The 27245-nt window shown below is 26.3% G+C and overlaps 1 protein-coding gene across 1 annotated transcript; it reads left to right on the plus strand.

The window, feature by feature from the left end:
- The first annotated feature begins 4832 nt into the window (after nucleotides 1–4832).
- LOC145841108 (uncharacterized) lies at nucleotides 4833–25894 on the plus strand. The gene is made up of 22 exons (XM_082948481.1): nucleotides 4833–4872; nucleotides 5476–5570; nucleotides 6486–6670; nucleotides 7863–8060; nucleotides 8729–8903; nucleotides 9294–9402; nucleotides 9982–10118; nucleotides 10367–10528; nucleotides 11205–11327; nucleotides 11816–12026; nucleotides 12908–13041; nucleotides 13443–13515; nucleotides 14160–14317; nucleotides 14572–15022; nucleotides 15215–15671; nucleotides 16418–16662; nucleotides 17137–17240; nucleotides 18019–18201; nucleotides 18716–18878; nucleotides 19237–19384; nucleotides 25597–25759; nucleotides 25835–25894. Exons 1-22 carry the CDS (start codon nucleotides 4833–4835, stop codon nucleotides 25892–25894), a joined length of 3774 nt encoding a protein of 1257 aa, XP_082804607.1.
- Nucleotides 25895–27245: the final 1351 nt, after the last annotated feature.

Below are 27245 nucleotides of genomic sequence, written 5' to 3' on the forward strand. Positions count from 1 at the left end.
TTGTTACTTCAACAAGGGTATAGTATAATAACAGTTTATTTTATTTTTTTTTTTCATATTTTTTTACCTTCATCCAAAGGCTTAAGTTGCTTAGGGGATTTTATTTTCAAAAATTCAACCAAGTTTGAAATTTCATTGGAAATTACAAGCTATTGATAAACCTAAGCATCATCTATTAGATTGTAGTTATTATTATAAGTTTATTGAACAAATAAAAATGCTCAAAAAATTTGGTCCTAGGACCTGGTGCACGAAAAACCTTTCGGTTATCTAGTTGTTCTACACTACTTCAATACCATTTAAAGTTTTGTCCAGAACAAATATGAAATAATATATATGTAATATAAAAATAAAAAATGTAACACATATATGTAGCATGTAAAATGTTATAAAAATTGACAGTATGTAAATGCTTAAAACTTCAATCAAAGGACCTAGTGTTGAGCAAGACATCTTGGTCTACAAACAAATAGTTTGTCTCTACTGTGTTTAGCTGCACATGTAGTTGCAATATTGATAAACTTGAGTGGCCTAATTGCTAAGGGATATCAATACTAGCATTGAAATCTCTCTGAGTTGTACATTACAAAATAAAATTCAGTTGTGGACACATATGAAAATTAGAAAAAAATAGTAAAAGTTTTTTGGAAATTTTCTAAGCTTGACTTATAGTTTTTGTAGCAATATAAATTTTTATAATAGAAATATCAATCTAAATTTCTAAAAAATAAATTAAACTTAGAGAATAGCTCAAAACAGAGTTTAAAAAATTGGTGTGTAGCTCAATGATCAAAAGGTCTTTTATCACACAAAATCAAAAATAAAAACCAAAAAACCAAAAAAAAAAAAAATCATTAAAAAATTTGGTCCCAGGACCTAGTGTACAAAAAAACCTTTTAGTTATTGAGTCATACACCAGGATACAGTTAAATGTCATGTCCAGGATTGACCATAGATTGTTATAAGCATTTTTTTTTGCTGTACAAAAATGAATTTTTCAAGTCAATGTTACCCTCAATAAAAGCTTATAAACATAGTATTGATATCAAGATTAAAGGAAAACAATAAATAACATCAAAAATAATAACCTTTTTTTAACAAAGTTGAACTTTTCAAATCTATGTATTTTCAAATGAAGTAAAGAGCTGTAAGTTTTTTTTATTATTGATTGATAAAATGTAAAATATTTTTAAAATAAAGAAAGGCATTAACAACAATTTAATTTTAATTACTGTTTTTTTTTATTATTTTATCTGTCAAAAAAGTCTAATTATGTAACAATATTCTTTATACTTATTTTGTGTTACTAAGTTTTGTACTTGTCTTGATTTATGCTTTATTTTCTTTTCAGATAAAATTTAGATTTTGATTAATTTTAGTTTTTTGACTTGAGAGTTTAAGTTTTATAAAAATTAGCTTTTAAGCAATAGTTAAGCATTTTCTGTCATAGTAAATTTTTATTTTTTCTTTAACTTACAGCAGCTGTATGTTTCTTTATTAAGTTATGTACCTGTTTTTAGTTGCCGTGGTAACTAGGTCGGTATTTTTCCTCTCCATAAACACTTGTCCATGGGTTTGAGCTTCCCAGATTTTATAGTTTTTAAGTTTAGTTTTATCCTTTTAATAGGTAAAAAAATAGACTTGCTACAAAAGTTTTTCATCAAAATGTGTAATTTGGTTTATTTTTTTCCTAATTGTTATAAGACTAGAAGAAGCTATAAATTATATAGTTATCCTACTGAATTTCTTAAAATATTTAATTTTTTGTTTGAAAAAGTGATTACTGATGTTTTTTTTTAACATATAAAAAAAAAGGAACCAACTAGTTAATGCATTAATCATTTGAAGTTTTTAGAAATTAATAATTTATTTTAGGTTATTTAAAACCACTGCCTATAAAAATCAAATTACAGTTTTTTAGTTTAATTTTCCTGGATATGTTAGTGAGGTGGTATTTTGCACATCCAAAAGAATACGCAATAAAAGTTGCATATATGTTCTTTTATTTGAAGTTGGTTTGGTTAACTTTCAGCACTTTTTTCATTTACAAAGTTTTGTTTGATTACAGAAATTTGAATAAAAAAAGCAGTGCACAACTGTAAACTAAAAAAAAAGCATTAAAAACTATATTGTCAAGTACCTATGCCATTTTGAAACTAACACTTGTTAAGAATTTTCATTTACTTGTTATTAATAGTTTTGAAATTTTTTAAAATTGAACATAAAATTTAGATTAAAACCAACCATAAATTTTACATTAACATAACCTAATTTGAGTTTTGTGTATGCTTTTAAGATCTTATACTATAGTTGTTTTAAAATAACTATTTGTTTATTTTTTTATAATCAATATAGAACATTTGTGTTCTCAAGTTTACTTTACAAAAACCTAAAAAATAAAAAGTTTTAAAGATTTTACCAAATTAGTTTTTTTCTGTTTTAAATTAATTTTATTTTAGTTAAATTAGTAAGTATCCAATGAAAAAGTCAAACAAATTGTTTGTTTTTTTAATTTTCTTAATTAGATTACATATATTTTATACACTATGAAAATATCTTAATGTTAGTTTATTAGTATATAAATACAAATTTGAGTTATTAAAAATTACATTATAAAGCAATGACTATTTATTTTAGCTAAAATAAAAATTCAACATGTCTGTATGTTTGAACCCTGTTTTTTCAGCTTTTAAAAATTCAAAATATTTTAAGAAACAAATTGGAAAGACCAAATGAACAAAAAGATAAAAAGTAAGTTAATGAAGTTTTTTATATGAAAATAATTACTCAAAATATTAACTTTTGACTAAAATAGAAAAGAAACATACATAAAGATGTTAGAATATTGAAAATTTTTTAAGCTAATTAATACAATTATAAAGTAACAAATATGTTATGCTGTTTAAACTTTTATTTTTGATAAAAACTCCAAACTAAGTTTTATTTAACTATCAAGTCTTAAAATTTTGTTTCACAAATGCAATATAAATTGTTATTTTAGGATTTTATTTTTATTATAAAAAACTTTAATTATATATATTGAGATTACTTAAATTTATACATTATTACACTTAACTTTTGCTTTGTTCTATTTAAAAGATAATTAATTTAAAGTACACTTTAGTTTCCTAACTTTTTAATTAGTTGTTTAAAAAAAAATCTGTTTATTTTAAAAGTTAGTTGTAAATTTTCAAATGAATTAAAAAAAAACTTAAACTAGTTTTTATTAATAAATATCTAAATAATATGTTTTGTATTCCTTTAGTTTATTTTTTTTGCATCAAAGCATGTTCAAGTTATTTTTTGCTGTTGCCAAACAATTAAGAGTCTACTATTGATTTAAATTTTTTGTATGTAACAACTATATTATTTTTAGAATATCTAAAACTCAAAGAGGCTGCAGAAAAAGCAAATGACCTGACTCAGCAAGCATATTATTGTAATGTAATTGGGTTTGAGTATACTAAAATTGGTTAGTTGTGCATTTTGTTCTTTTAGTTTTTCACACTCAGAAAAATATGTATACTTTGATATTTTATTTGTTTCATTATTTAAGTTTGTTGTTGATTTTTTAGCCTCATTGAAATTTACAATTTTTTTAATTTGAGTTGTACTAATTATAGCTCACTTAGTTTCATCGTTTCATCTATATAAAAAAAGCTTTTAGTAAACTACATTTTATTAAAGCACACAGGTTAAAAGTTACAAATCATTAAAAAACACTAAAAATAACTTTTCTGGCCAAATGAATTGCATTGTTTAAACTATAAAATAGTTATAAATGAAAATTGTGTAGTGTGTGAAAAAACATTTGCAAAGCCTCACTTAGAACATGCTTTTTTCAACATTATATGTTTTTCTTATAAATTTCTACGCTTCGTTATAACATGTAAAAAAACTGATGAATGGAAAGTAGTAATTTAATTATTTATTAAGGCCATTAAGGTTTTTTTTTTAATTTAGTCTTATTTTTACATAATTAAACAAACTATTAGTTAACTAAAAAGGAAAAATAAATAAATAATTAACCACAAATCATTAACCTACAATTTAAAAAAAATCACTTTTATACCTTCTTAATCTAATGTTTTATAAATTATGAATAATTTGTAAATAATAATATTTTCAGTTTCTTACTATTTTTTAATTTACAAACAAAAAGAATCTTAAACCTTGGTCTTAGTTAAAAATTCTGAACGTTTTTTCTTATCTGATTCCTAAAAATTATTTGTCCTATTGAAAAGTACTGAAAGTTGAAAGTAAATAGCTTTAAATATGAAGTAGGCAATATATTTTGAGGAAGTTTTTCAAAAATATGAGATAAGTAGCAATGAAAAATTTCGATTTGATAAGTTTGTATAAGACATTTTAGAAAACTTATTAGACATAAAAAGTTAATTAAATATGTTTTGCTCTACAAAAAGTATCTTATAGTACATACTTCCTATGTTTTAAAATGTTTTAGTAATTTAGTATAAAAAAATAATATGTCAGAAATATTTATGATGTTTACCAATCAAATTTTTTTAACTTGTTAGTGCTGTAAAATTGACCCTGCTATGTCATTTAAATATATTAACTGTTTTCTTGAACTAAAAATAAAGGTAATTATTTAACTCTTAACATTATTATTCATCAACTTATCAATGTTTTTGATGTGATCCTTATGCTAGTATTTAAAGTGGAATTCAAACTAATTAGTTGCTTATTATAACAAGTAATTGTAATTAATCTTTATCTTTAATATAAGTTTTTTTGTATCTCTTTTTTACTGAAAATATACATATTTCTTATATAAATAGTTTGGTTAACGTAGCCTACCTTTTATACAAATGAGAATGATGAAGAAAAAGGAATTGGATCAAGTAAAAAGTTGGCCCTGGGGTTACCATTTTTACTTATTTTTAGCTGGGGTCATTTTTTTACTTCATAAAAAGTTATAAGTTGTAAGTCAAAAGTTTGTTAATTAGAAAAAAATAGTTATAAATGAAAAACGACCAAAAATAAGGGTTAGGATTAACAGTGTTAGTAAAAATAAAGGAAAAAAAAAAAAAAGTTACCGCCCAAGGGTGAGGGGTTACAGTTATAGTAAAAAAAAATATTTAAAAAAATACAAAAGGAAATATTTTGAACCTATCCAAAATTGACACATTGAGCAAAAGTGTCCCTTCGTGCCTATTTGACACCTACCTTTTCCAAAGTGGGCAAGTTGGGGTAATTATTTACTAAAATGTATCTGGGGACATTATTTTTACTTGTTTTAGCTACGTTTTTTTACTTGATCCAATGTATTGATTAGAATTTACAAATTTGTCTTTATAATCCTTACCACTTCAATTCAGTTCTAAATTCTATTTTGATGACCGTAAACTAGTATATTAAAGTATATAATTTGTGTACTAAAAGTTTAGAGTTGTAGTTTTGAGTGGTTTAAATAAAAATTAGCTTTATTAAAACAACATTTTTAATTGAAAGGGGAGTATGACTTGGCAGTTGAAATTCACACACAAGAAAAACAGTTTTGCAAAAAGTTAAAAGATCAAACAGGCGTTGCGGTGGCTCAAAGAAATGTAAGCTTTAGTTGTTTTTTTCATCTACAGAATATTTGTAAAAATTAATTTTAAAGTGTGTGGTATATATATTTATAATGTTAATATAGACATCTTTTTAAAGCTACAATAAATAATTTTAAAAAATTTGGTAATAAATCACCAAAGCAAATTATTATTCTGAACTGAACATAAATCAAACACAATTTGTAACTAAAATATGACATGTTTATTATTTTATGACTATTTAATTGTGCACAAATGAATTTAACTACGTTAACAAGATTCTTTTTTTAACAATTTAACTACATAAACTATTATCAAATATGTGCTTCAGTTTTTTGTAGTTCTATTGTATTTAAGTACTGTTTTTAAGTATTTTTTTATTCTTTTACTTAAAAAGTCTTTGTACTTAATGAGTTCTAAACTAAGTCCATCCTAGACTAATGAATTGGTAGTCAACCTTTTCAAAGCTTTGCACAGTATGTTTTTGAAAAATAAGTTTTGTGAACACTAAACTCTAAAAAACATAAATTTATTCTAAAAATATTTATATAACTTTTGAGTATGTTAATATTCATATAAAAATGTTGAGAACTGTTGGTTTATGTTACAATAGGTTTTTATAATTAATATAATGACGAAACATTCACTACTTGAAGCACTACTTTTTAAAAATTCCTAAATTTCCAAGTAAAATAAACAAACTTATATGCGCAGGTACACACCGGAGAACCATTGTACAGTACTAATGTACAGTATAAATGCTTAGATAATAGTTGTAGAAATAATTTTTAAACCTTTAGTTAAAATGTTGTATTTACTTTTATAATAAAACACATGTATTGTTGACAATTATTACAATAAGTTTTTTGTACAATAAGACGATTAACAATAATAAGTATTAAACATAAGCAAACTTTGAAAAAAAAACAGATTGGAGACGTGTACTTGGCCAAGAGAGAGTTTGATAATGCGGCTCACGAACTGACAGAGTACCTCAACTTGTCCAAGAACATACCGGAGGAACTTCAGAGGGCCAACACACAGTTGGGCGGATGCTTCTACGAGTACGCCTTATCTATCATTGATCCCACCAAGAGCTTGCTGCTCACTAAAAAGTATTTGTTTTTTATAAACTTTTTGTTTTTTGTATGTGTTAATATGAAATTGTAACTTTATATTGAAAGAAAAAAGTTAGAAATTTACTGTCGATTTTGGAAACTTCAACACTAAAATGCATACAAAGTATTGAAATGTTTTTAAAAGAAAAAATATGTGTGTCGGTATTTAAATAATTTTAGTTTAATAAACTTGCTTACATTTTCTCAGTTTGAAGTTGTTTAGGTTCTACGGTATAAGAATATTGAATTGTTAAATAAATGTTTGTATATAAACTACTAAAGGCTAGAATTGTCATAAATGCATAGTTGTTTTTCAATATGTTAATATTGTTTAATAGCTTAAATAAAAAATGTACTACATATAAATATTAGAAAATTAGTTATGCAAATATAATATTATGAAAATCACTGAAGTTTGATTTGTTTTTTTTTTGTTTAATTTTGTATTTTTTCTTGTCTATCAGCAATCCTTTTATAATAAAAAATCAATACAGTAACTCAATACAGTAATCAATTTTTTTAATAAGTTTCTATTATCAAATTATGCTATGATTTCCTTTTAAAAAGCAGTCTTTAACAAATAAAACTTTACTCACTTTTACCACCAATACTTGAAATGTTGTCTTTAAATAAGATCTTTATAATTAAAACAAAGCAACTTTTTGTTAATGAGCATTCTGCAATGTGTTTTTATGCAATTTATGACTAGTTTTTTTGTATTACCTCGCAATTTTTCAGTTTTGTTTAATAATATACAAAAAATATTTTTAAGTTAAATTTTCAAGTTGTCTATAGATTATAAACCCTAGTTAAAAAAGATTGAATAACAAACTTTTATTTTTAATCTAATTGCAGCCTAGTAATAACTACATTTACAAAATTCAAATCATTAAAATTTTAGTTTTAAGTATGTAAACAAAAGCTTTATGAAAATATGATGATTTTCTTTTAAACTGTTTTATGGCTATCTTATGTTTATCAAACATTGAGTTCATTCAGTTTTTTTTTGTTATAATAGTATAAGTTTCAGTAACATTAAAATACAGTTATATTTCTACCAATTTAGTTGGAATATAATTTTGTATTCTGTTGTTTTTGATGCACAAATTTTGAAACTTTAGATTCTTTATACTGATTTAGTTCATTTTGTGAAATTTTTGTTTTGGTTCACTATGATAACTTTAAACAGAGCCATCAAGCACTTGCAGACGAGCGTGAACCTGATTGCGCAGCTGAAGAGCAGGATGAAAAGGAAGGAGGTGAGCAGCATGTACCTGAACAGCTACAGGAACTTGATACTGTGCTACCACCAGCAGTCCCAGCTCGATCAAGTGGATCTGACCCACCAGAAGGAAAACGCCATGAACAAGGCCGTCGATATTGCCAAGTATGGTTTCATATGTAAATTTGTTGAAAAAGAGTGATTAATATAAAAACTATTTCAACCCTCTTTTTAATTAAATATGTTTAAAATTTTATTAGTTTTTTACTAATAAAGCTAAGAAAAAATGATAACTGAACAAAACTTATAAGCTTTTAAATTAAAAACTTCAATTTTTTATTATCACTAACCAAAAAATGCTTTAAAAAGCCCTTATAAATTCTCAAATTTACTGCTCATCTTTAAATATATTTTCTATAATAAAGTAGAAGATATAATTTTATTACAAGCATAGTATCACCATTCAAAAAGTATAAAAACTATTAATATAAAAGATTTAACTTTTTTAATATATCAATAATCAGGCCTGTATATACTAATCAAAATTATTCTATAATATTTTAAATAACCTTTAAGATGCTTAGTTGTATACGAAATCATGTAGTGAAAAATGTACATCACAGAAAGAACTTGATGTATATGATTTTTATGTCTACTACAAACATAAAATTCTTATAAATTTTTTTAAAGTATGCAACGAAATTTCTCCACAAACTGATTTAAATGTGTAGAATATATCAGTAAATTATTTAGTGTCTACTATATGAAATTCAACTCTAACATTTCATACAACTTGTCACTATACAATAATTTTTATCTGATGTACTCCACAGAAAAAACCTGATGTATGAGGAGCTGTACGTGCTGTACTACATCAAGGCAGAGCAGAGTTTTGAGAACAGCAAGCACCAAATTGCTGTCGAGTGCTGCAAAGTGGCGTTGGAATACTGCAAGAAGATCGCTTCCAACCACGTTCAACTGGTTGAATGCTTGCTTCTGTGTGGAAAAGTTTGAGTTTAAAATATGTGATATAGACGAGGTCGTTGACCGAAACTTAGTTTGTAAAATAAATTCTTGAAAGAATAAATTCATTTATGATATAGTTTGCTTAATAAAGTCTTGAAAGAATAAATATAACATTTCTCCTCTAGTAGTTGAGATCTCTTTATTTGTTTTCTAAAAATTAAAACGTTTAACATATGATATCTTTTAAACTTACTTTTTCAAATACAATACTATTTGTTTATTACTCTATATATAGAATATTTAGGTAGTTATAACTATTCAAATAAATATTAAAAAAAATTTAAAGTATTTTGCTCACAATTGTAAATCACATTTTTCTCACTCAAAAACATATTTACATAGCTTATGTTTATAATATATCAATTCATCCAGATTCTACTGTGTGTTGAGAAGTTTTCAGAAGCATTGCCCTATCTAAAATGCGCTTTTGAAACATCATCTGGAACGCAAAGAATTGAAATTTCAACAAAAATAAAAATCGGTATTAATTTCTAATATTCTAAGTTCTATACTTAAATTTTAGCACTATTTCATTATGATACTGATGCTAAGGATCAGTAAAAGTTAATAAGTTTTTGTATTTTATAAAATTTTCAACTAAACTTGTAAAAGTATTTTAGTTGTATAAAAGTATTTTAATTTTGCAAAATTTTTAAAGTTTTTTGACAAGCCATTTTTCTTTACTTTTTATTAGTTAAGCATTACAAAAAACTAAACATAATGTTAACAGAGCTTCCTATTGTTTTTGAATTTATAATTGCAGGATGAGTTTAATTTATAATGTAGTTTACATCTAATAGCATATATCCAGTGAATTACTGCTTTTATAATAACAAGTCAAACAGTGCTGTTTAGTCGTATTTACTTTTGAATTGTAGTTTAAAGAAGTATGTAGTACTAGTATGAATTACTTTGAAATATTTTGTTTATAAGGTTGCTGTTATTAAAGTAGTACTAATTATAAGTTATGATATTTTAAGAACTGCAAAATAAGCAAATTTGCTTTAAAAACTTTTCGATTATTTTAACAACAAAATCAAAATACAGTATATTTTAACAGTTTACAACGTCATGGCAATAAAAAAACAATTGGAAAGTGTTGACAAAGATGAGGTGAAACTGTATGAGCAACTCGGTGATCTGTTTTCAAAGTTGAGGCTGTTTGCACCCGCTCTCAAATACTACCAAATGTTGCAGGTATTATTTCTGTTTGTTTTTGATAATCTTTCTTTGTAAAGTTTTATTTTATTTTAGTAATTCCCAGAAAAAGTGAATTATATAAGATTGAAAAGTTTATTGATTAGACGAAGTGGAGTTTTTATAAATTTGAAGTGTAATAATTGACTCTTTTTCTTGCTAAACCATTTATTCAAGCAGTCCAAAAATTTTAGATTAACCAATAACAGTCTAATTGATGTTATGATAATATTTACTACTTTTTGCAGACATTTTTTGTTGAAAATAATAGCGAAAAATACGCTGATACAAGAAGTTTAGAAGCAGCCAACTTATACTCAATAGCACAAACTTACACTGATTTGAAGATGTACAAAAACGCTGTAAAGTATTATAAACTTGAAATATCCTTAAGAGACAGTAAAAAAGAGGTTGGTAATATTAATATAACTAATCTAAATGTTTTTAAACTATAAAGTCAAAACTATAACTACAATTTTTTTCTTCAAAGAAGTATTATTTTGTTTCGATAAATATATGTATAAAACGTATATTAAGTTTAAAGTAGCTTGTGTTATTAGTATTGATCTTTATTTAGAGTCAAAAATGTTTTTTTTATTAAAGCAGATTTTACCTTAACAATTTTTTAATGTATTCAATACTTTTTTTTAGTTTTACGTGCTTTTTTATATTTTTACTTGAATTAACATGTTTGATTTAAATGTTTAAAAGTTTTTGATGTTAGAAAAACTTTAGATTGTAAATGTATTTTGAGTAATAAACAACTAATGTTGGCTGTTTTCAATTTAAAGTGTAGTTAAAAAACTAAAAATAGACTAAATTAAATTTATTTGCACAACCAGTTGGTTTTTGTTTCGATATTAAATATTTATTTGATTGAATTTTGAAATAGTCTAAAGATTTGATTGGTAATTGAAAAATAAGTTTTTTTAATCTGATAAAGGTAACTCTATTCAAATATATTTTGTTTCTTATTTTAGTTGTTGCATTTAAAGTTAACTAATCAGACTTTAAAAAAAATTTGCTTACACATAACATTCCAAATTGTTTAAATGTACTAATATTGTGTTATTTATTTTTTACTAGAAAGTAACGAGTCTATTGGAAATAGTTTCATGTTTGAGAAGGTTGTACAAAAACACATTGGATGACGTCACCCCTCATATAAACAAGGCGCTGAAAATATGTGAAAACGATGAAAAACTAAAGGTTGGTGTTTATGGAGTTTTGAGGCTGGAGTTTTATAAATAAAAAACTAATAAGTAATAAGTAGTAGTGCAATAAACCACTGCAATAAAACTTTTATAAAATATAAGAACTTGACAAGAGTTATTAAACGATTAACTTTAAAGTTTTAACATAATTGCCTTATATTTTCTACTGAACTGGTAATTAAAAGGTTGTGGTTGAAAAATACATAAAACGGAATAACTGTTCAAAAGTATAGGTTTAATCGTCTGCTAACAATAGATTCTAGTGAAATAACTTCACTGGAGTATAAATAAAAACAAATTGTACAGTAATCTTATAATAACCGAGACAATCTACGACCGGTTTCGTCCTAATTAGGACTCATCAGGCAGGCATAGTCGCGTGAATATACTGTTGTGATCTTACCAAGCGGGATTAAGTACAAAGCGACCCTTTGTGGGTAAAGTTGAAACCATTTAGAAAAAATTAATTAACACAAATTCCAGCTACTTGTGTTGCGGGCGAAGGAGGAAGTATTGCGCCAGTACAGCCGGGTAAACGAGGCCAACCGCTTGAAGATGGAAATCGATCGGATGAACGAGGACTTGTCGGATGACGACGAAGACGACAGCGTGATGTCATCTCAAAACAGTGACGTCACAATGCAGCTAATGGACGAGAGGAGCTTCAACATCGAGCTCGGAAAAATTAATACAAGTTTGTAAGAGTGATGATAAAAAATTACCTTTGTTTTTTAATTCACTATAGGTGTATTGATATTTTTTGTTATTTATAGCTATATCGTTTTTTTCTAAAACAAAGTTTATAATTTCTTCTGTCATTATAAAACTCATAAATTAGAATTTGATTTAGTTCAAAGTTTTTAAAAGTTAAAATTTTTTTGATTATTTTAATTTGAACTTTAACTATCTTAAAATATTGATTGCAATATTTATTTAATTTAAGTTATTGTTCAAGTTTTTTCTACCAAGTTTGTTTTAATGCTAAACTTTATCAATATGTTGTTAGAAATAAACTAAATAATGAGTTTAAATACAATAATTGTAAAAACAGTTAGATTGTAATAACAAACGTAAACCACAAGAAATTTTTAAGTTTTTTGTATGATGCATGAGGTGATAAAATAAATCTATATGTTATTTTTATGTTTATAATAGATGTAATACGTAAACAAATTGAAATATTCAATGCCAAATTTATAAGTAATTAATTTTATTACTAATAGTGTACATATTAGACTTAAGAATGGTTAATAAATTAAAGCCTTTCAAATTATAAACTGGTTGTTGAAACTAATTAAAAAATAAAACATTGTCATTGAGGGGATTTAATACTATATTAGCATATACTAAGGTAACTTTTTTGAATGAGAAAATTAGTATTTGGTTGCGTTTTGCATAAGATAAAATACTTACATGTTTCAAATTTTAAGTGAAAGAATATATGTTCACTACTTAGTTTTCTGCAAACGACAACACATTTTTTCACTTTTTTTTTTGAAACATTAGTATAGTTTACTGTTTTGAAACATTTTAAATATTAAAATTTTTAAGTTTTATTTATTAATCCTTCAACAGGAGGTATTATATCATTTGATGGTTCAACCCGTCAGAAAAGAGTAAATGAGAAGAAAAATGATAAAGGAGAAACTCCGTTGCACCAAGCTTGTTTGAGTAACAATGTCGAAAAAGTGAAGAACTTGATCAAAAATGTGAGTTTTTTTATAAACTTAAGTTTTTTTGATTGTTTTTTGTAGTAGTTTACATAGTTTTACTGAGAGGTTGATTTTATACTAAAGTTAATTTTGTACTTTAACATAGCACAAGTAAAATAAATACTCAATACATATGTTTCAAAATAGTTGAGATAAAAGTAAAAAGCTAGTATTGTTATAATTACTTCTAAACTAAATTAACATATAGATGGTATAAGTTTGTAAATTAATAAAATTTAAGATTACTTCAAGCCTCTTTATACTAAATCTTAATTAAACTGTAAGTTTCATATTCATGATGTAAGTTTATCAAAGATTGTATCTGTTTATCCTTTAACTTTATATGTAAATTAAAACTACTCTGTTAGAATTGATAATGTATAATAAATGATTTTTAGGGCCACAATGTTAACACAAAAGATAATTTCGGTTGGACACCTTTGCATGAGGTCTGCAATCATGGATATTTAGGTAAAATTTTATTATTTTTACTGCTTGACTACTCTAATCTGATATAAGTTATTAAATTAAAATTGTTAAAACGTTTTTAAATCGCTTATAATTTTAAATTACTGTTTGTAGGAGTAAAAATTATAATAACTTTTATGATCACATAAATTGTCTATCTTTTACCTGAAAAAAAACTAATGTCTGTTTTAAATCTACCTAAGACACAATTAATTTCGTTTATTTTCTCACATACGCCACACAGTTGTTATGTTACTTATGCAAGTTTTTCACTAAATTTAGCTATGGCAACATGGAATGTCTCAGTGTGATTTTCGAAAAGCTAAACCAAAAAGGTTTCCCAAAGTGGGCCAAGAAGCTCCTTTAGGGGCCATGAGGAGCAAGGGGGCCAAAGGGGAGTTCATAATTTGAAACTCACATTAAATATTCTGGACTTGATGATGAAAAAAAGGTCTTAGGTGTTTTTAATGGTAGTTTTTTGAATAATCTTGTTGAAGGGGGCTAAGATTTTTTAATTTCTATTTAGGGGGCCTTTTGAAAAAAGTTTAGGAAACCCTGAGCTAAACCCTTAACCAGCACAAGTTTTTTAAATGTTTCCAATTTTTGTGACGTCACGTAAAAACTATTAAAACTTTTGTTATTATCAGAGCTGGTCAACTTATTGGTGGAGAACGGAGCAAACTTGGACGCTGCAGCAGGAAAGGAGAAGATAACCGCGTTGAGCGACGCGGCCGAAAATGGCCATTTCGATATTTGCAGTATTTTGTTCGAGGCCGGAGCTGACCCTTTTATTAAGGATATTGCTGTTAGTTTTTTCTTTGAGAGTTTTAGTCCTACAGCTTAAAAAGTTAATTAAAATAAAAAATTTGAATTTTTTTCTGCTTCTAAATTGTAAATTATTGTAAATTAAGAACTTTAGTTAAATACTCTATTTAAACTTTTGAGATTATTGCATGACTTGGATTTGTTACATCATTTTTCAACCTTTTTTACAAATTTATATACAAAAACTTTAAATAATATCCTAATTTATTTATAAAAATCAAACAAATGTTCCAGGGAAGAACAACGTTGGACGTGATGGACAATTACGCCAACAAGAACGACCTTTCGAAAGAAGAAAGGGCGACTTACGAGTCGTTGCGTGGCAACATGCTGACGTCATCAGACATTTCCGTCACCCAGGTCGTCACCTACGCCGAGAAGTCGACCGCGAGCAACTGTGACGTCAGAATGGACGCGTTTCACACGGGAAGCGACGACGAGAACGATGGCATGGCAACCATCGTCGACGACGACGTGCCCATCGTCAGGACAACCGGATTCGCGGGTTCACGGGAAATTCCTGCCCCTTCCGCCCAACCGACCAGGAAGCGGTCACTGGACACCACAAGGTGTCGCTACACTACAGTAGAGGGAGATTCTCAGTTCATACCGGACGTGGGCGATTATGACGTCAACGACGGCTGGATTATCGACGACACCACGCCTCCTTCCAGTCCAATTAAAAGTTTTTTTTTTACTTTAGTTATTTTGATTTTCATTTCATATTGTTAGAAGTTCTGAAAGAGACTTAGTTTTTTGTTTTGCTTTCCCAGACAAGTATTAAATTATGTAATAAAAATTTAATTAAGTGTTATTATTTAAGAGAAATACTTTAAATAAGAATTTTAATTTAAAAAAAAAAAAAAAAAAATTATAGAGCCAAGTGAAAGCAGAATTCCGGAAACGCAGTGCTTCGCCAAATCCCGAGCGGAAATATTTTCGGAAAAGTTCAAAAAGTCCGTTAAGTACACACCCGCCAAGAAGAAAGTGAAGCCGCCCATTTTCCGATCGTTCCCGCTGCTGAACAAACCTAAAGTGCTGGTGAAAGACAGGAACTTCACTCAAGAGGACCGGAGATTCAATGAAAAAGATGATTTTCAGTTGCGAAGATGTTCAGAGTCGCGGAAGAGGAAAAGCGATGGGAACCTCGCTGCGAATTCTTCATTTCAAAGTTCCATTTTAGTCGAAGAATCGAGGAAGAGAAGCAGTGAGGGGAATTTGTGTTCTTCCTTTCAAAGCTCGAACGGCGTCGTTGTGACGTCACAGAGCAGCAAGATGAGGGTGAAGCTGAAGGTGGGAGAAACGGTTCACATGGTCGGAGTTTCCGATTCCGAGTGAGTTTAAGTTTTAGGGTCAACTATACCTCGCTTTTTCGGATTAAGTTCTATTAATTTTTGGTTTACTTGACAATAATTGTACAAAAAGATATTTAGCAAAACTTTTTACTATGATAAGCATTAAGAATATATCTTAATACTTTTGTGTAAACATAGTTTAAAAAAAAATGGCAGTTTTTTGTTTTCCAAATATTTAGTTTTTGGTTTAAAACAAACTGTTAAAGTACTTGTTATAAACTAAACGTCTAATTATAATCCGTTGAAGCAAAATTGACTCTCAGAATCCAAAAGTTATCTTATATGAGCATATGTGCCCTTTGAAATACATTTTACAAAAATTAATGTTGAAACATGTACTTAATATACTTGTGTATTTTAATTAATAAATAAATAAATAAAAAGATTTATTTAGATTAAATCTGAAGCAAAGAGATCTTTATTTTTTTTTTCTTGCGTAAATCTTGGTTTTACTTACATATATCAAGAATAATAACTTTATAAAATTAATAATACTAACCTTTTTAAAAATGTTTCACAATAAGACACTTTCTTATAGAAACTTGTGCTTCCATTTTTATTTAGGGTGTGTTTAAAATATTAAGGTTTAACCTTTGTTATTTTAAACCCATCTTTTTTTATATTCATTTTAATGTAATAAAAAAAAGCTTGTTAGTTATAAGATCTAAAGCTCTTCAATTGCGTTTCTAGTTTAAATTTTGTAAAACTTGAAAAAACTCAAACAGCAAAAAGAAAGTGTCGTTTCTCCTTGAGCGCGGGGTGAAAATTTTCCAGGAAGTCAACTCGAAAGGCGCCGCGTTGGACGAAATAAAACTGAAGCTCTTCACTTCCGACGGGTGCCTGCTCCATTGCGACGACGTCATATCCGACGTGCTCAACAACGATGACGTCATAAACGCGGTGCTGCAGTCGAGCGTGACGAAGAGCGTCGTCAGCAGTTACGTGGCCAAGTGCCAGCAACTAGCTTGTGGTTGGTTGAAAAATCATCATTTCCTTCTTTCGTTCCTAGAATAATTTCTTTGTTTATAAATATACGTATAACAATAAATAATAGTAATCTATTATGTTTGAAAGATTTATACAAATATTTTTACAGCTCTAAGTCATTGTTTAGTTATTATTATATGTAAATACTATTTTCCATAACACATGTTTTCCTAGAAATAAAATTACATTTTTTTATCTAAAAAATACTTTCTTCCAAAGAGTATCTATAGAAAAATTTATGCGTAATATCATACTTTTACTTAAATAGACTAGTAATCTTACGTTAAAATAGATAACAAACATTTTTTTTTCAATATTAAACATAATTATGTTTTATAGTTTATAAGATGACAGATTGTCTAGGTGTCTAGCTTTTCATAGATGGGATGATTCGTAGTTAAACCTATATTAAAATAAGTATTGCTAGTAATATATAAATAACAATACTTATTTATAGAACCGAGTGTCCATATTCAAAGTGTGTGTAAAATTTGCGATGAAACTAACAAGTTGGACCTGCAGAGGAAATGTTACAGATACGAAACTGACTTGAAACCTTTGGTAATTTATTTCAATGTTTGATCTTCATAATGCTATACAATTTAAAAGCTTTACAAGTAATTTGCATGATAAATTTATCTTTTAAAGTTATTTTTGATATATGCATCGTTTTATACACAGCTTTGCGAATGTATTCTTTCTAGTTTCGTAATAGTTTGAAGAACCCACTTTCAAATGGAAAACAACTTATCATAATCTTTTTTTTATCTAAAAGACCGTTTAATGACTACTTTTAAATACAAATTGAATCAAGTTATAAATAAAATATTATTTTTCATTCAAACTTGAAGTGATAAGCTGAGTGTTTCTTTAAATTATTTTAAAAACATTCATTTACAAAACTCTTATCTACGCAGTGCTATAACAAACTAAAGAATGATAAATATCATATCACAATAAAAGCCAAGTTACAATGCTCAATAATTGCTTTCTCTTACTCTACTTGAGTCATAAAGTTGCTTCAAAAACGCTAAAAATATCATTTACCGCTTTTTTATAACAATTCAATATGTTCAAGCTTGAAGTGATAAGCGGGCATCTGATACTAAGATATCTGATTGTTTTGTTTTTTTAAATTATTTTAAAAACATGCATTTACAAAACTGTTATCTACGTAACTCAGTGCTATAAATTAAAGCATGAAAAATATCATGTTTCAATAAAATAGTTACAATGCTCAATTATTGCTTTCTTTTACTATACTAGAATCATAAAATTGCTTCGAAAATTTGTAAAAATAAAATTTACCGCCTTTTTATAACTGTTCAATAAATTCAAGCTGGAAGTGATAAGCGGTCACCCGAGCGTGGAGGAGTTGAACCTATCATCGTGCAGGATGGGTTTGGCGGGAATGAAGATGTTATGCTCGAGCGAGCAATCTCACATTGTAAGGTTGAACCTCAGCTGCTGCAACATTGATCACGTGTGCGTGGGCGTGCTCGCCAACTCAAATATTTCACAGGTTTAACAATTGTTTTAACAAGCGTTTAAGTATGTACTAAGAATAGTAGCGTGTAATTTTCATTTATCTGAACTCTGCTGTTTCACAGGTCGTTTTAACAACTTTTATGTGCTAACAAGCGTTTATGTTGTTTTAAATTCAAATCAAAATACTTTAAATTAATTAAAAGGGGTTAAAAACTTCATTAATTTCACAGGTTGTTACTTGTTTTCGCAACTTTCTATATTAACAAGTGTTTAATAAAATTTAAATTTACTGTCATTATTTATTTCACAGTTATTTGTTTTAAAAGCTTTTATGTACTAACAAGCGTTTAAGGGAGTTTTAAAAATTATTATCACAAAAGTTGGTTTTATTCATGAGAGGTTGAAAAAAAATCTTGAATGAAGTAAAAACCGAACCGTGTCATATTTATTTAGAAATGATAATAGCTTAAAATTTTAACGAGATGTTTTACCTGTTTTAAACATCCGTCTATTTAAAAAATAGCATTTTTTAGTATGAATTTACACAGACTGTTGAAGAAATAGACTTATCACATAATGACATTGCTTCTTCTGATGGAGGCTACAACTTGAATAAATTCCTGAAAAATGCAACAAATCTAAGAATATTGAAACTGGATGACTGTGACATCGATTTTGAAGAATTTTTCACCAACGAACCGTCCATTAAAAGTAAGCACAAATTTATTTAATTAGATAAAACAGTCTTTAAACTTACGCAAGTGTGAAAGTTTAAATATAAGTTAGTTGAAATTTATTTTATTTTAGAAATTTAGTTTACATGAAATAATAAGTTTATGAAATTCAAAATTAGGAATAGTAATACCAATCTTAAAAATAAACTTTTATTCTAACACCTATATAGTATTACAAAATCTTTCAAGCAAAAAGTACTTGAGAACAATTTATCAATTTAGTACGTAAGTTTTAGCGACCCACTATTTTATTATAGTTTTTACTAAAAAAATCAACTTCAAACAACTATTCAGTGCAAAATTGTAATTTATTGAAATTCAAACATGTTAAATAGATCTGCGATTGGAAGAGCTGAGCATATCCGATAACTGTGTGGATGAAAAGAGTCTAATAAAGTTGTTTGAAATTTTAGAAAACAACAAAAATTTGAAACACCTGAACATGAGTTCGACACTGACTACTAACAAGCCAGAAAATTTAAGGTAGTTTCACTTGTCTTATTTTTTTATACTGTTTGTAAACAAATAATTGGTTTTATTTCTTCAAAGTTTGTAAATACAACTAAATATACATGTAAACAGTTTTAATAATTTCTATGTTACACCAAATAAAAATTAAATATGAAAAAATATTATTTACTTAGTCAGTATTTTTTACATAATCAATGATTTTAAAACTTTAAAAATACAGTATGGTTGTTACATTTAATTATTGTATGTAAAGTCTGGTTCATTGTACCAATGTTTCTCAAAGTAAGTTTAAAAAACTGCTTAACAGTATAGTATTTAATAAAAAAAGTTTTATAACCACTTATATGTGCAACATTAATCTAAGGTTTAATAAAAAATAAGTTTTAATAATTTCTTTGTTACACCGAAAAAAAAAAACTAAGTACGAAAAAATATTATTTACTAAGTCAGTATTTTTGACACAATCAATTATTTTTAGACTAGAAAAGTACAGTATGGTTGTTATATCAAATTAATTTTTGTAAAATTGAAGTAAAGTTTAACTTATTGTAACTACCAGTTTTCTCAAAGTTAGTTTTACATAACTGCTTAATAGTAAAGGTTTTAATCTCAAAAAGTTATGTCATTCTAAGTGTGTAACTTCAATCTAAGTTAAGTATTAAATATTTTGATTTTGTTTTATTTTCAGGACGATAAAAAACTTTTTTTCAAATCCAACAAGAAAATTTAGCTATCTAAACCTCCAGTACAATCAAATTAATGAAGCCTTCATAACTTCTTTAAGGTTTGTTTACATAAATTTTCTTAAGTTATGTTTTTTCTAATGTAATCTAGCAAAACTTTGTGTGGATTTTATAAATAAAAATGATTTTCAGTTTAATATTTTTATAGTCTAAAGTTTTAATTTGAATAGTCGAAAACTAAAAAATTTAAGTTAAATTTTTCTTATTGATATTAAAAACAGTACAAACATAATTAGTAAAGTATTAGCTTATTTTTTTTTCTATAGCACTTCTTTACCTACAAAACTAATTATGATTTTGATAGCTTTTATATATCATATTACCTATTTAAATTCTTATTTGACAAACAAATGTTTGTAGTTTATGAATTACAAGTACATAGCAAAAATTAATGAAAACTTCTAGTTTTTATTAAGTTGAAAATCTTTTTAGACTTATTTAATTTAAATTATTTTAAGATTTGTGTTTTAGCAATGATTTTATGACTGTAAGGTTGAAATCAACTGCTTATTTTATAGTTGATACTAAAATATTTAAGTTTTTCAATATTTTTATTGTGATACTTAAATATTTATATGCTTTTCAGAGAAAATGAAGTCCTTCAAAAAATTTCAAAACTTGTCCTTTGAAGACTTACAAACATAATTTATAATTTTTTTAATGTGTTGATATATTTTACTAAGATACATATTTTTTTGTAAATTAAACTTTATTTATTAAATTGGGTATTTAATTTATTGTAAAATTTTTAAACTAAGTTACACTGTCTTTAATTGTTTTTTATTTAATGTTTAAAAAGGCGTTTTAATTTAATGTTACTGTAATGTTTTATAACTTATTTTAGTGGGCCATTAGACATTTTATTTTCGTTTTTCGTTAGTTTTTGTTTGTTAATAAGACTATTTTTTGATAAATAGTTTTTTTATATTATATTTATACAAGTATAACGTTAAAAAAAGTTTAAATTGTTATTTTTTAGATGAATCGTAACGTATAACATAAATTTTATATAACTTTTTATCTTTATCCTATACATATTTACAGAGTTATCACTTGTAAAGTACTCTTAATCATTAGTTATTTATCATGTAAGTTTAAACTAGTTTGTACATTTGTTTGAAAGTTTTATATCATCTTATCTTAAATTTGGGTTATCTATTATTAAGTTATTTTACTAAAGTATAGATCTTACGTTGATATTTTATTACTGAAGTCGAATTTAAGTTATTCTCAGCGTACTGAAACCTAAAACCGAAAACATAATTTAAAATAAGTTATCTTGTATGGCTCCACATCTAAGATGTATTTATACCCTACTTATATTGTACTTTAGTATATGTCTCAGCACATTCGAGTCTTATATTTTCTAACGAAATATTGAATAAAGTTAAGTTGTATATTCGATTTAGATTTTAAGTGGAAAATAGCTACTCTGTAATTAAGCTCTTAGTTTTTACTCTCTTATGTACAAGTCTTATTCAACTACTGTAGGGGTGGGCAACGTTTTTCAATCAACGGGCCGGATCCAGAAAAATTTAGTCTTTTGAGGGCCGTAGCATTTCGATTTAGTAATTTACCGGATCCAGCCGAAAAATAATTTTTTAGATCCGAATCCGACTGAAAACTAATTTTAAGTCGAGACACGGATTCTAATGTAAATAAAAGTTTCGGATCCGGCCGGAATCTATTTTTATAGATATAGTTGATCACTTTTTTAAATCCTTAATTCAAAAAAATTTTAAGTCTGACAATTTAAGATGTAGATTGAGACATGTCAGATGTTTAAAAAATGTCTATAAATAGAGTTGACATTATAATTAACAAAAGTACGTATGTAAAATTAAAAAACACTTTGCTTGGGGTAATTTTACAAAAATATATTCCAACTAAGCTAGAACAACACAAAACACATTAGTTTATAAAGTATTTTTTAGCGTGTTTTTGAAGTCAAACTCTTACAGTTTTGTTTTGTGAAAATATGATACAAAGTTTTATAAAAATTTAGTAACATTAACCCTTTGCGGGCTAGTCATTTTCATTTGGGGCCGGACCCTATTAAAGTTTAAAAAACGATCGGGGGCCGGTCATTTTCACTCTACGGGCCGGATCCGGCCCGCGGGCCGTACGTTGCCCACCCCTAAACTACTGAATCAGTAAGCATTAGAGCAGGGGTCGGCAAACTGCGGCCCGCGAAGGATAAATCTGCGGCCCGCGAGCACGTTATTTTTTTGAATGGAATGCGGCCCGCAAAAGAAATTTTTGTGGCCCGCGAGGATGTAAATGTGGCCCGCTGAGCAAAAATGTATTTCAAATTATTTTTTTTCGGTAATTCGACTTAATTTGATTAGCTTGGTTTTAAATCTCTGAATAACATTTTTAAATATTTAGAAGAAATTACTGCTTTAGTTTAAAAATGTGAAAAATACAGATTTGCATTCTAACAGGATTTTTTTCTCAGTTTCATAATAACTTCTTATTTACAACAGCAAGTAGTTATCTGAAAAATGAGTGTAAAGAGTGCTTGGGGTTAATAAGTTAGTTACAAAATACCTATTTATTAAACAAACTAAATGCAAATGTTTTCAAAGTTGTACAAAAGTAATGCACAGTAATTAACTGATGTGTCATTTCTTTATATCTTAGATATTCTTTTTCAATATTTTTTATACTTAAGTTTCTTTTGTAGATTTTTTATTTGTAAATGTTATATTTTAGTGTAAAAACATATAAAAAAAACATAGTAATAAGAAATAAGGTTTATAAGATTTTTGTTTCGACACATTTTAATTTTTTTGCACTTTAAATTAATTTCTATGCACACCAACTTAAAAAGATGCTCATATTTTAAACCTTTTTTTATTTAATACTTTAATATTAGTTAGTTTAAGTCTAGTTTATACATAATTTTCTACATTGTTGTTTCTACATGTAATATCTAAATTTGTACAGACACATTTAAAACAATATATATGACATAAATTAATATAGTTTTTTTTATGTATACATTTTCATTTTTCAAACATTGTTTTTGTCAAACTAAGTTAATTTTAATGCCTTGCATATCAATTCACACAATTGCTGTTTTTTGGAGCTATCTATTTAATATAAACTAGATTTAGGGATGGTAAATTCATTAAGTTTGTACATTTTTAATCAAAATAGTTCAAATTCAAGCAAATAAACAATTTAACATTGCCACACACTCAGACTATCACTACTTGAAGACTACAAATCTCAGGCCAACTAAGTCATTTTTTAAGTTTTTGACTAGAATTTTTTTTTTGTATACAAAAGTATCAGGAATGTTTTTTTTTGACTCAGGCTGGCTTTTTTGCTTAAAAGAGTGGCAAATTAAACTTATGATGTATGTTTTTTTCAATCCACAGTGTTAGTTTGAGTTGTAATATATGTTAAATTTTAAGTTTTGCAGCTAATATAATTCAACATATTGTTTATATTATTGTGTACATTTAAGTGTGAACAATCAGTGTTTCCAAAAAATTTGATCCCCGGAAAAGCTTTGAATTTGAAAATTTATGTTAAAAATTTTGGAAATAAAATTAAATTTGAGAATTTTTGAAAAACCTGGAACTTCAAACAACTTTTACATGTAAAGTAATAAAATTTCGATTTGACAAAAAAAATTACCAAATGAATTTTTTTTAATTAAAAAATATATTAAAGTAACTTAACAGTATTGTTTAATATATATATATTTTTTAAGACATTTTTTTAAACTTTAGTTAAACTTTTTACTAAAAATAAAAGAAGGAATTGTACTTCCAAAAACTTTGTATTGGTGCTTTTCACCTTTATTTGTAAAATTTAACCGATTGTTGTGCTTCGTGTTGGAAGTAAACCAAGAAATTCTACTAAAATGTCAAAGTTAGTAAAAACATCTCTAATTAACATTCTCAGATGAGCAATAGTTTTTCTATCAGTGCACTCATGTTAACAGTTTGATTAAAGTCCTAATTTGATTTATACGACTTTATAACCTTAATGAATTTCATAAACACCACTTCTTGTTGTAATTAAAGATTAAACAAAAGTTTTTCCTTACCGCCAACATTAATTCTTTAAAAAGTTTTCAACTATAAACGGTATCTCATTTTAAGTAATAAATTTTGCTACTTTATAACTTAACATTTTTTTCTGATCATTCTGTAGTTACTGAAGGTAATCATGTGCTTTGTTGGAACTGACTTTGGTGATTTAATTTTAATTTTTCTCGCAATAACTCCAAACTAATTTTATTTTAAGCTCGTCTTACATTTTACAATTACTATTTTTACATGAAATATTTATATTGCAGATAAAGAATTGCTATAATGTTTAATAAAAAATAAGTTTTTCTACTTCGCTAATGACTCAATAAAGTTTTATACTTTTGTTAAATTTGTTTAAGAAACTTAACTATCCATTCCAGCTAACTTATATTTTTTGGCAAGTAATTTATTTACTGTTAATAACCTTCGTTATTTCTTTATGTTGTGAACTTTTTTTTAACTTGGTTGCTACACAAACAGGCTGTTATAAAAGCTTAAAATCTCAGATGTTTGTGAAACTTTTATTTCAAACACTTTAAAGAAATCTTGCAATTTTTAGAATAGTTTTTATGACTGTAGTGTAGCTTACTAATTGTATTTTTTCTTGTTTTCTTACACTTTGTGTACTTTTTGATAATGACGATATTTTAACTAGGTATTTTAGCTTGATAACAACTATTTATTAGCTTTTTTAACTTTTAATAAACTTAGGCTGGTTTGATACAAGTCAGACATTTTTGCTTTTTAAATGGCAACTATTTAAAAGACTAATTACTAATAAAATATTTTATCAAAGTATTCGAGAATTAATTATCTTGAAGAATTTGTTTTAGCTTTCTGGAATACAAACAGGTAGAAATTTAATTAAGTTAACTGATCACTAAATTTTTAGTAAGTGTAAATTATTTAATACGCAAAAATTTTTTTTTAAGTTAATATTCTTGAAAAAACGGTTGATAATGTAACAAATGTATAAAAGTAACCCATAAATTGTCTTTCAAGTTAGGTTTTTATAGAGAGTTAGGTTGTAAGTAAAATTACAAAAATATTAAGTTTAACTTATTAAGTGCTTCTGAAAGTACATAGTTTATTAACACTTAAGTTTGTTAGTCAATGTAAATTCTATTCTAATAAATATTAATTTAAATAAAAATTTTGTTATCACAATATGCATTGAATTATACTTCAAATTGTTACTCAATGAAAGATAAAAACCAGGAGTGCGCTTAAATATTAAAAAGAAGTTTATATAAACCGTCTAAAAAACGACTTTAATCGTTATTTAACAAATAAATATTGTGGTCAACGCTTGTTTAAATTTTTTTATCTGGAGGTTATAATGTTAAAAACAAAAACGTTGGAAATACAGTAAATGAAATAGATGGAAATAATTTAAAAAAGCAAAATTTCTTTCTGCTATGACATTTAACAGAACAACATCTGAAGCTGATTTTTTAAAAGAAGATGTTTACGTGTTTGGTGATCGTAACAGTGCAGAATATTTCGTAAAATCGGTTGAAAAATATTCACCTTCTACTAATAAATGGAGTAAAGCAACTAGTGTGTTCGATAATCGTTTAAGATTTTGTGCTTGTGTATTTATGGATAAAATATATGTATTTGGAGGTTATTGCTGTCAAAACTATAAAACAATGAATTCTTGTTTACAGTTCCATAAAGAAGACGAAATTTGGAAAACAATCACTGGAATGAAAAAAGACAAGGGGTAATGCAGCTTGTGTAGTGTTTCAAGGAAGTACTTTAGTTTCAGGTGGAATAAATGAGAATGGTGATTTTTTGAACCTTGTAGAATCATTTGATGTATTTGCAAACAAATGGTCAACAATGCCTAATACGATAAATAATCACTGTTTCCATAATTTAGTTGTTGTAAAAGATAATTATTTGTTATTGGCTATGAAATAAACTGTTGTGAAGTGTTTGACAATGTTTGTAAAAAATTTGTTTTTCTTAAGCATCCACCGAGTATTGATTACAATAACAAATTTGATTACCTGTGGCAATAGGTAACAGAATTGTAGTTTTTCAACAAAAAAGATCAACAATACTTTGTTATGATGTTGATAAAGATGAATGGTTTGAAGAACCATGTCAAGTAACAAAAGATCTCCAAGATTTTTCTTGTGTGAAGTTTCCTATGTATTAATTTATTTTTTAATATACACTAATTTGTCATTTTTAATGCTAATATTAAATTTAATTACTTAAACAAAGGGAACGACGTTTCACTTCACAGGGATCTTCAGGCCTACAAAAAAATAAGACAATTGATAAATACATAAAATAATGTACAACTGTTAATAAAACAAAAAAATTATTACGTCAATATAACATTATTATTTAAGTGAACAAAAAATAATTAAATTAACGAAAAAAATATTTAATGAGCAGTCTTAATACTTACAGTTATTGATTTATTTAATACATAATTAGATGTGGCTTATAACAACACAAAACAAAATGGCCTTTAACAAATAAAACTATTAAAAACCTAAACAAGAAAAAAATAAAATCACATTAGGAGATTAAAAAACAATAACACTTGCTACGAGATAAAATGGAACATCATGCATAAGACTAAAGAAATAAAAAATATAGATAAGATTTGTAAAAATTGCTACCTGGAAAAGATTGAGATAGCACTTGCCAACAAAAAACGAAGTTTAAATAAAAGACAAGAACTTTTATACACTTGTTTGCATTTTGGAAAATTCTATCATAAAACTTAGCGTATTCATAACTATGATTTTATGCTGGTTAACTTTTATTTTTTAAAGACCTTTTTGTTTCGTGGTGTTATAAGCCACATCTAAATCTGTATAAAATTTATCAATAACTGTAACTTTAAAGACTGCTATTTAAAATTTTTATTTCTTAAAATTTAATTATTTTTTGTTCACTTTAATAATAATGTTATGTTGACGTAACATTTTTATTTTATTAATTGTTTTGTACTATTTTATTAAGTTATCTATCTTTTTTTTTTGCAGGCCTTAAAATCCCTGTGAGTTGAAACGTCGTTGCCTTTGTTAAACTAAATAATTTGATAATTAATTTTGT

This window comes from Thalia democratica, chromosome 1, assembly GCF_965202585.1.
Source record: "Thalia democratica chromosome 1, ktThaDemo2.hap1.1, whole genome shotgun sequence".
NCBI classification, from domain to species: Eukaryota; Metazoa; Chordata; class Thaliacea; order Salpida; family Salpidae; genus Thalia; species Thalia democratica.